Raw genomic sequence first — 10,957 nt, 5'->3', positions numbered from 1 at the left:
CTTTTCTCCATTCATCATGATGTTACTTATTGGTCCAGTTGTGAGGATTTCTCTTCTTTACATTGAGGTGCAATCTATGCTGAAGGCTTCGAGTCTTTGATTTTCATCAGTAAGTGCTTCAAGCCCTCTTCATTTCTAACAAGCAAGGTTGTATCATCTGCATATCACAGGTTGTTAATGAGTCTTCCTTCAATCTTGATGCCATGTTTTTCTTCATATAATCCAGTTTCTTGGATTATTTGTTCAGCGTACAGATTGAATATCTATAGTGAAAGGGTATAACTCTGGCGCATACCTTTTCTGATTTTAAACTATTCAGTATCCCCTTGTTCTCTTCTTACAACTGCCTCTTGGTCCATGTACAGGTTCCTTATAAGTACAATGAAGTGTTCTGGAATACTAATTTGTGCAATGATACTGATCGATACTTCTGCATTCTGTTGGCTCCCCTTTCTTTGGCATGGCATAAATACGAATCTCTTGCAGTCGGTTATTGTTATTAAGTGTTGTCGAGTCAATTCGGACTCACAGCAACCCTGTAGAGGGTTTCTGAGGAGTGGCTGGTGGGTCTGAACTTCCAATCTTGTGGTTTGCAGTCCAGTTCTTCTCCTACAGCGCCACACCAGGACTCGGTGGCTCTTCCAGATTTCTTGGCATACACGAGTGGCACCTCCGATGTTGCATCCGTTTGTTGAAACATTTCCACTGGTATTCTGCTAATTAGCCTTGTTTTTCTGTAATGCCTTCAGTGCAGCTTGGGCTTCTTCCTTGGGTACCACTGGTTCTTGACCCTATGCTACTTCCTGAAATGGCTCTGACTGATGATAGTGAGCTTCTCCAGGGTCTCTGCTTGATAGTGCCAGCAGATCTGACTGAGACCATGCTTACAGTGCCGCCTGGGCAGCCCTGGTCTGCCCTTCTTCACTAGACGCCAGCCGCTCCAGCTCTTCACCAGGGGCCCCAGAAGAGGAGACTGGGTCTGACCTCAGCACGCCCTTCTCTTGGGTCTCCACACAAAGGCCTTGTTCCCAGTGGTCCTCTGCAGTCAGTTCCTTACCCAGTCTTTGTTGTTATCTCAGCCCACCTGAAGTGAGTTCCTGATAGCAGATTCTTGTATGTTTGGTTATCCCTACGTCCCAGGAACTAGAACAGTGGCACCGATAAGATACTCAAGACCTTGTTTAATCTTCACCAACATGAAGCCAGTAGATAGTATTTGATTGTTGTCTTCCTGTTTCCATACGGTTGAGTGTGTGTGTCTGTCTTTGAGGCTGTCTGTCTTTGCAATGAAATTGCCCATCCTTCTCCCTTACTCTTTTTTTTAAAAAAGGAGCGTGCTCTTTGTAATTGGTAGTTACGGGACAAATAATTAAATTTGGCTTTTAGTCTCAGGTTTCTGAAGTAACCTGAGGATTAAGGTACTTTTTGTTTTTATCATATAGCCAGCTACACATTTGCTGTTGTGCTTACACGCTGTTCAGTCAGTCCTGACATAGTGACTCGCTTTAGGGTTTCCAAGGAGCGGCTGGTGAGTTTGAACCGCTTATCTTTTGGCCCAGTGCTTATCCTACCGTGCCACACCAAGACTCCTACACATGCACATGTGTACGTCTTAAGGGGCCACACAAAGCCTACACTGACAACAGGCCTCAGAAGGGGAGGAGCATGATGCAGTCAAGCATACATATCCATTGACTGTATGGTAAGCTCTGGACTGTGAACAAGGTGGGCAGTTCTAGCCCAACAGCCACTCCACAAGAGAAAAACGAGGTTTCCTGTGTCCACAAAGATGCATAGCCTCAGAAACCTTATACAGACTACGAGTCCAAAGCCCCTGACAACAAGAACATGAAGGCTCCAGTTGTACATGCTGACTGAGGCGCCCATGACTATGGGACCTTGGACTTCTGAGCCTACAGCTGGTTCCCAATTACCTGAGCCCCGGGGACCATGGATGAGCTATGTCAGAAAGAGGAAGTGCCATGGAAGTGCCCGGCAAGGATCAATGGGGATGAGGGAAGGTGGTACCTGGGATCCACTTCCAGGTGGAAAGTGGATTCATGCCGATTTGTACCGAGTGGTCACAGTTCGGTGGGGTTTTCTCACATGTCCCCCTTTAGTGCAGTCTGTGCAATAGATAAGATAATTCAACTCTCTCACTCTTATTTGCCCTGCAGTTGATGGCGCACCCTTATACCTGGTAAATTTTCCATATGAGTCTCTAATTTGTTCACGCTCAAGTTCCTTAACCAGTTCCTGGATGGTTTCTAATCTTGGAGTGAAGAAGTTGGGACCCAGGGGCTGGTCTGAGCACAAGTAGCTGGGGTAGGGAGGTGGGGGCCTTACTTTCCCAGGCCCGTGACTGGCAAAGTATCTGTCTCTGCCCATGGGCAAGGCCTTGGGGCAGCCTGCATGCTGTAGCAGTGAGGTTCCTCATGCCAGCGTCTCCTGTTCTACCCGGACCTGCTGCTGATAGGCGGTGGAGGCTGTCCTCAGATCCTGGGGGCCAAGATGGGACCTGGGTGGGACAAGCCTGGGCCGTTCTCACAAACAGCAGCTGTGACTTCATTCTTAAGGCATTGGTTGATTTTCAGATAAATGGAATAGCATCTGAAGTTTGATCTTTGTATTTTAATTTTAGAAAAGGTTGACCAACTTGAGCCACAGTGTGATCTCACATTGAAGCTCCCCTTCTGGGTCGTCTGCAGCTCAAGGTGACCCCATCTGTGTCAGAATTCACCTGCGCTCCACAGTCTTTCGGGGAGCTGCTTTTCAGAAGTGGATTGCCAGACCTTTCTTCTGAGGTGCTGCTGGGTAGACTTGACACTCCAGCCTTTCAGTTAGCTGCAGAGTGAGCGAGTTAACTTCACCACCCAGGGACTCTTTGTAAAGCAGCATCAGCAGGTAACCCCTAATAAATAAATGTTCTACATATGCTTGCATGCACATGTGATTTAGAAAGCTGGCCACTATTGTACACATAAAGCCCCGCATTAACAACTTCACTTTTTACACTCGACTGTACACATGTGCAGTAAACCTTTAGAAAAGGCATCATTTGGTATAAGCCCCATATGATGCGATTTTCCCAGCAGCAGCCTAACCGCTGAGATAGTACTAGATTTTTTTAAGTGATAAACAAGATTATTATATGCAAACAAACCGAGCTTGCGTCCCAGCTGCATCCGAGTTTATTTTACAAAGCTGTAAACACAGGCCCGTTCTAGAGCTCTGCTGCTTGGGTTACCCCGTCCTTTGTGGTGGGAGAATAATGTAAAGAGCCCAAAGGGGCCCCTGGCCCTCTCTTCCCGGCTTCCTGAGTGTGTAACTTAAAGGAACTCATTCATCTTCGGGTTGGGCAATGTTCCTGTCATGGCCTTTCTCACACAGGACTCTGGAGCGGGGGACATCTGATCTCAGCCTGCCAAGCTGGGCCCTGGGGGTAGGGGGGTGGGGGGAGCAGGGGGCACGGCCCTCCACTGCTCTGCCCTGAACACTACTCAATTGAGGGCCTCTAGTGTAATTCTATCCCAGGCCTGGGGGACAAGATGGGGCAGGCCAGCTACCCAGGAAGGCCCAGCCCTCCTCTGCTGCGACCCAGCTCTGAGCGGCTCCTCCCCATGGAGGTGGCTGTTGGTCAGTTCCCACCTCCTTCCTTCTGGAAAACCAGCAATGGGAGGCTAGGGGTGCCCAGGGATCTGTGCTGTAGAGAATCAGACTACCCGGAGCCCCTGCCTGGCTGGTAACTTCCCAGCAGGACTCAGCAGTAGGCAGTTTGGGAAAACTCAGTCTGTCTCTGGTCCCAGGGTGCAGCAGGCTGCAGTTGGAGTTGGTCAGGTCTCGCTCTGGCCTTCCCCGGTGCTACCTTCTCTTGCGGGTGCAGGTCTCCAGGCGGCCTAGCTCCTCATAGGACTGGTAGAAAATGTCGAACTCCCTGGCGCCCCATCCTCTCCAGACAGCCAGGCACCACTCTGAGTTCTGGTTTTCAAAGCCACATACCACAGTGTCCTTCGCCACCACGGCTGCATCCACCAGCATCCTGCAGAGAGAGGGGCTCCGTGTAAATGCACAGGGCCTGCCAGGCCAGGGCTCTCAGTTCTACCACATTGGGTGAGGCTGTGTATGGAAAGGTCATCCTTGCAGCCCAGCTGGGACCTGTCAACGGGCTGCAGTTAGCCTTCATGGTCACGAGTGTCCTTTCACATTCCTGGGGACTGTCGGGGAGGCCCCTGAAGCCACAAGCGAGGGCATTCTTTGTGACTTAGTGCCCAGCAAACACCATCGCCTCCAGAACACCTGCTGGCAAATGTTGCTTTAACTCAGCACCTCCCGCCTCCCAGGCCCATGTCATCTTCTCTCTCTAAGCTCTCCTGTGTTTAGGAAATGCAGGGCAACACATTAACCAGAAAAACCTGCTGACAAAAAGCCATCCGCTATCTACATTGTGACTGTGGGTTCTGTGAGTGATGTATACACTACCGTTTCCTTTGGGGCCCCAGCGGACACCTCTTCTCAGCCTGCCTGGCCTGGGTGGCAGCTCTGCAGGGCCTTGTGGCCACCTCCTACCAAGCCCACCGAGCTTATGCAGCCTGCCCCACCTCCTGGCTCATGCCCTGCCCGATGCCTTTCACGACATTGTCTCTCATTTTCCAGTGGCAGGACCTGGTCTTCCGACCCTGGCTCCCTTGTGCTTGCATATGGTATAACACACAAAACCAGACGCACCGTCAAAATGCTTCAGACTCATGGAGAGCCCATGTGTTACCAAGTAGAACTGCTTTAGGTGGGTGTCTTGGCTCTAATTTCCATAGAAGTAGATTGGCAAGCCTCTCTCTTGCTGGGTGGGTTTTGGTTTGGAGTCAAGAGCATAAACTGTTGTCAGGTCCCAGAGACCTTTATATGGTTATAAGCTGGGGGCTTGAAGGTCTCAAAAAGCTGGTGGGCCCAGACCTCTTGATATGTATATGGTTAAGTGTGCCTGGGGTTTGGTAAAACCCAGTGCTGGGGAATGAACAGAAAAAAAACCCATTAAGTGATAATTCAGGGAGACTAATGTCAGGCATGAGTCCTGGTGTGGCGCTGTGGGTTAATGTGCCAGACTGCAAAAGCCGTTTGAACTGCAAGGTCGGTGGTTCAAGCTCACCAGTCGCTCCTTGGAAAGTCTATACAGGGTCGCTATGGGTCGGAACTGACTCAATGGCACTTAACAACAACAACAATGGCAGGCAGGGTGAACTCAACAAATCTGGGCTCTGCCAAGCTCTTGCTTCCAGACACCCCCCTCCCCCCCTTTTAGCCGAGGGCTGCCCCACGTTTCCATCCACAAACTCAAGTTGGGACAGCTTCTATGGGCCCCAGTGACCCCCTTAGAAAGCTGCTTGCTGGTGGCCAAGGAAGCAGAATTGACATGGAATTCATTGTCTTACGCTGGGGGAAATGGCACATGGGGTTTCTCCAATCCCTTTTTGCTCCAGCTGAAATAAAAGAACTCAATTGATAACTAGCGCTATGAAGAACAGACCGAGTGCCACATAGATGTGTTTCAACACACACACACAAACACACATGCAGAGACCCACATGTTTGCACTGAGGGGCTTTTCATGAGGAAGACTTACTGCATGTGGCCCAGGGAAGGGGAAACAGTGCTGGCCACTAAGGACACTGGGAATCTCCCTGTGTGTGTGTCCTCAACAGGTTGTCCCGGCCCAGTAGAGGCCTTGAGGGGCAGTCTGGCACCTTCCCTGGTAGAATGCACCCATAGCTGGAGAGGGAGCTGTAGTTGAGCACCAGGCTTTGGGATGGCACACACTGACTAGCCCCCATCCGGTGGTGTCTGGGAAGCAGGGAAGGTGAGCCACCTGGGTTCCCGTTCCGGCTGCTCTGGCCCTGGCAGACTGGAGCCTCGTGCATGGCAAGGTGCCAGAGAGCACATCCTTCCCCAGCAGGACACGCTGAATGTCCTCCCGGGACACACTCCAGGCAGGTTCACTGCTCTACAGGGCTGCGCACCCCGAAGCACGCAGCTGTATCCAATGGCTTATGATCAGACTGACTGGTGTTTGCTGAATCCTCAGCAGCTACCTAGCTGACCCGCTCTCACTTCTTTGCCTTGGGGTCAAGTTGGATGCTGAGATTTTAGGTGTGGGGATGACGGGGCAGGAAGGAAGGCCATTCTTTAGGAAAATGGAGGGAGTGCTCCACATCCCTGCTGCCCCAGTCTTACCCGTGTGGAGTCAGTTCCCGGGCCTTCAACACAGCGATGACGCGGCCCCGCTGGGTGCCTGATTCCTTCTCCAAGCCAAGGACGAGAACATCTCCACCACGCCTAAGAAACCAAAATCGAAAAGAGGAAGCATCTGTGCCCGGCTGGACTGCCCTGGGAAAATAGATCTGGCATGCAGAAAAGCATGCAACAAATGTGCCATCTCTGCTCATGGGTAAAGTTCCCAGGAGGGCACAGAAGCCGCGGCAGGGAGGAACTTTCCCAGTAAGAAATGTAATCACCAACACCTGTGGCTCTCGTTTGATTGAACTTCAGTGCTCCGGTGGGGAGAGGAGGTTTAGTGCCGACTTAGTATAAAGTCACTTCTGACTCCTAGAGACCCCATGTGTGTCAGAGTAGAACTGTGCCCACTCGGGTTCTCAGAGGTAGATTGGCAGGCCTCTGGGTAGACTCAAACCTTTCAGTCCGCAACTGAGCTCTTAATTGTTTACACATCAGGGACTCCAGTGAAAGCCCTGGCCCCCCACAACGTCCACTGTTCAGTGTGGGTTCTGCAGGTGTGTCAAGGTGGGCAACTTACCTGGGAACCCAAATGAGGTCTTTGACGGCGAGGATCTTCACAGCTTGCAGGTGCTGGCTGAAGGAGTCCCCGTCCACTGTGCTCAGCTCCGGCTGCCTCTCTGAGTCCTCGCAGTAGGTGGAGAAGGGCGCGCTGGAAGTGCTTAGTGGGGAGCTGGACAGGCTGGTGGGGGACTGGGCGGTCCAGGGTGGTGGGGAGGAGGAGCAGTAGTCGCTTAGCGAGTCCTGGTGGGTCAGGATCTGAACACCGAGGTCCTTGCTATATATGATGCTCACGTCTGCCAGGCCATCCTCCTTGGCCTTTGGCAGGCTGGTCGCGGGGCTGTCTGGGGGCTCCGGGGCCGGTGGGCATACCAGGAACTTGTCCCGAAGGGGGTTGGGGTCTCCACAGAAGTACCGGGCACACAGTTGGTAGGTGGCCGAGTGGTACATGACCAAGGAGTTGGTCTTGTCATCCAGGCACCAAACCACCTCCTCACCCCTGCACTCTGAGCTACATGTGATTGAGGTGACCACTGAGGGGGCCATGTAGGGCTCCAGCCGCTGGCAGATCTCCAGGGTACAGCAGTCAACCACCAGCAGGCCCGGCCCGTTGCTGTACCAGACCTCGGAGCCACTGTTGACCACCTCCATGGCCTTCACGGGATAGGGGTTCTGCCGTGCATCCTCATCTGGGATGCTGAACTTGGACCTGTTGGCCGTGTGGGAGCACAGGTAGGAGCAGCTGTCCTGTGGGGTGCCCCGTGCCACAGGGAACACAGCCACCAGCCCATCTGCCAGGCCCGCCAATACCAGGTAGGAGTTCTGTGGGGAGAGGACAGAGAAGTGACCATCTCAGCCACTCCAGGCAGAAACAAGGTGGGGGCAGGAAATGTCGCTCCCCAACACCTCCAGAGCAAGCGCCTTTGATTGTTTTTAACCACTGCTTGGTATTTTCCTTTTTTTTAAAAAAAAAAAACGAATTACTTCCTATTTTCTTTTTAAATTAAATGAGCACTTTCCTTCTCCTTCCCTGCCCCTGGTTACTAATGAATTTTGGTCTCTATACTTTTATGTATGTATATATTTAATATAAGTGAGACTACACAGTATTTGTCCTTTTGAGTTTGGCTTATTTCACCTAGCACAAAGCTTTCGAGGTTTATCCATGCCACAGTATGTGTGAGAACCTCCTTCTTCTTTATGGCTGAAAACAGTCCATTGCCTGTACGTGGGTGTTTTGTTTATCTATTCATCTGTCAAAAGACATGAGTTGTTTTCACTGACTATTGTGAACTGTTGTTGTTAAGTCAAGTCAGTTCCGACTCAAACTGACTCAGTGAACAACAGAACTGAACACCGCCCAGTCTTGTGCCAGCCTCCCAGTCACTGCTACGTCTGTGCCCACTGCTACAAAAACTGTGTCAATGAATCTGACCAGGAATCTTTTTCTTTTCCTACAGTTCTCTACTTTGTCCTCCAGTGAACATGTCAAAAGTAAGTGAGACAAAGTCTCAGCACCTTGGCTTCTCGGGAGCGTTTGGACCGGACTTTTCCCAAGACAGAGCTGTGGTTCTTTCGGCACTGCAATAGATCCAATATTGTTCATAAATCAAAGGCTTCAATTCTTCTATAGTCCTCCTTAGTCCTGGTCCAGATTTCACATGCAGATGAAGTGACTGAAAATACCAGGATGCACCTTTGTCTTTAAAATGATATCTTTACTTATTTTTTTTTTTTTTTTTAACACTTCAAAGAGATCGTTTGCAGCAGATTTGTCCGATGCAATGCTTCACTTGATTTCTCAACTCCTACTTTTTATACAGACTCGTGAGTAATGTATACAATACCTGTCTGAGTTTTTGGTTTTTCTTCTTTTGTGTCTATACCTAAGAGTGGAATTGCTGGGCCACAATGTAATTCTCCCCACTTGTCTGTCAGTTTGTCGTACTGTGGTGGCTTGTACGCTGCAGCGATCCTGGAAGCTTATGCACTGGTGTTTTAAATACCAGCAGGGTCACCCGTGGTGGACAGGTTTCAGCGGAGATTCAAACTCAGAATAGACTAGGAGGAAGAAAGAGGCAGTCCACTTCTGGGGATCACTCACTGAAAATCTTATGAATTGTTGTTGTTGTTGTTAAGTGCCGTCGAGTCGGTTCCGACCCATAGCGACCCTGTACAGGGTTTCCGAGGGTGTAAATCTTTACGGGAGTAGAAAGCCTCATCTTTCTCCCGCGGAGCGGCTGGTAGTTTCGAACCGCTGACCTTAAGGTTCGCAGCCCGATTCGTAACCACTACGCTACCAGAGCTCCTTAATCTTATGAATAGCAGTGCCGTATTATCGGATATAGTTCCAGAAGATTCACCCTTTAGTTGGAAGGCACTCAAAATAAGATTGAGGACAAGCTGCCCTTTCAAAGGACATTGGTGAACCCCTTGAAGATCACTTACTGAAGCATGAGCTCTCTACAGCCGCCCGAGGTCCTGGGCAGGTTGAGAGAGCAGAATGGGACAGAACATGGTTTTGCAGCTCAGCAGCTAGGTGGTGTGTGGTGTGTGTGGGGGGCGGGCAAGGAAGAGTTCCCCAAGAGCAGAGCCAGAGCCAGGATGTGAGCAGGGAGCCAGGCCCCCTGCCAGCGAGGGTGAGCCACAGAAAGCCTCCTTGTTGGGAGCTCGGGAGGTGGGACCACCAGAGTACTGGGCGCCGTGGCCTCCAGCTCAACAGCAAGGTCAACAAACCCTAAGAAAGTTTTCAAAATCCATCGTTGGGACTTCAGGGAAAGAAAGCAGCCAAGGAAAACAGGAGCGCCGTCTCTGCTGGACCCCAGTTCTGGGCCAGGGCTGTGTGTGAACGTGCGCAGACAAGCGTGCCCAGGGTGGGACAGCTGAGCAGCAGACCCTGCGCAGGTAAGGCCACACAGAGCCAGCTTTATCCCCTTGGGCGTGGGGAGGAGGTGCCTGGCCCCGGTTCCCGCCAGCCAAGGCCTTAAAACACCGCTTTGTGTGTGTGTTCCGCACAGGGTGCGGGCCAGGCCTGAGCTGCTCACCTCGCCCGTGGGCCAGGCAGAAACCACTCTAAGGCTAACTTCAGAAACTTCCATCCTTTTCTTAAGAAATGAAATTGGAGAGGAGTGGAGAGAAGAACATACATTTAGGAGAAAGAAGAGCACTTTCATTTTGCTACTGTCAGGAAGCAATAGGAAGGCTCACATTTACAAGGACCAAAGACCCTCCTCACGACCCCTTACTGTCCCCATTTTACAGATGGAAAGACTGGAATTGCATGATGGAAGTCAGCACATTTTAACAAAGCACCCATATTGTTTGGATGGGATTCTCAGAGTCAGCGAGCATGCATTCATTCACCCTCCAGAAGTGCTGGCTGTAAATGAGCAGGGAGTGAGTGAGCAGGACCTATGGATTGTGGGACACAGGAGGTACCCCCAGCAGAGGGGCGAGGTCCCTGCAGTTGATCATGACAACTGAATGGAGGTGGTCGGGGACAGAGGGGTGTGCAGTGGGGGAAGGATTGAGGGTTTAGTGCAGAATGTGGGTGTAGGGTGTAGAAGGGGTGAGGGACCAGTTGTGGGGGAGCCTTGTGACTCACAAGGTCTAAATCTTGAGGCTGCAGAACTGTGCAGGTTCTGGGCTGACAGAAGCGAAGGCTGGGAGGCAGAGGGGCAGTGTGCAGAGAAACCGGGGACAAAGAGGTGGGCCAGGGACTGGCGGTGAGCACTCAGAGGAGGCAGAGCTGGAGGAGAAGGAGTCCCAGCTGCCTAACTGATGGACAGGAGCTGGGCCTACCAGGACCTGAAAAACACCTGGGCATGGGGTGTAGAGAGCTGGGAAGGCGGGGACTGGCTCAATGCACCCTGGTATCAGAGGGTGCCTGCTCGTTGGCCCCTCGACTCCCCAGGGGAAAGCTGGCTCACAGGACTAGGGCTGCGACATTTGCATGTGGAAAACTAGCATTTCATGGAAGACCTTACCTAAAGATCCTGTTGGCTTTCACGGGGAGGAAGGGTACAAAGTCAGGGCCCAGGTCTACTGCCTCTCTTCCTCCTTACTAAAGCTGACTTTGACCAGGGCTTGGTGGACCAAGGGTGTGCAGCTCAACTGTCCCCTCCTCCTGCCTCCCCTCACAGCAGCAAGCTGCTCCCATCCAAACCGCCCT

The 10,957-nt window shown here is 51.4% G+C and overlaps 1 protein-coding gene across 1 annotated transcript in view; it reads right to left on the bottom strand.

Annotated features, from left to right (window-relative positions):
• Positions 1 to 3,861: 3,861 nt before the first annotated feature.
• The window catches only part of LRRK1 (leucine-rich repeat kinase 1), a 216,881-nt gene continuing 209,785 nt past the window's right edge, over positions 3,862 to 10,957 (bottom strand). Inside the window, exons 30-32 of the mRNA XM_006872156.1 lie at positions 6,806 to 7,608; positions 6,226 to 6,327; positions 3,862 to 4,039 (exon numbers count right to left, since the gene is read on the bottom strand). Coding sequence (XP_006872218.1) covers positions 3,862 to 4,039; positions 6,226 to 6,327; positions 6,806 to 7,608 — 1,083 coding nt within the window. The remainder of the gene's footprint in view (positions 4,040 to 6,225; positions 6,328 to 6,805; positions 7,609 to 10,957) is intronic.

Source organism: Chrysochloris asiatica, unplaced genomic scaffold, assembly GCF_000296735.1.
Source record: "Chrysochloris asiatica unplaced genomic scaffold, ChrAsi1.0 scaffold00184, whole genome shotgun sequence".
NCBI lineage: Eukaryota > Metazoa > Chordata > Mammalia > Afrosoricida > Chrysochloridae > Chrysochloris > Chrysochloris asiatica.
The sequence above is the reverse complement of the archived record's forward strand: the minus strand, read 5'-3'. Positions and strand labels throughout refer to the sequence as shown.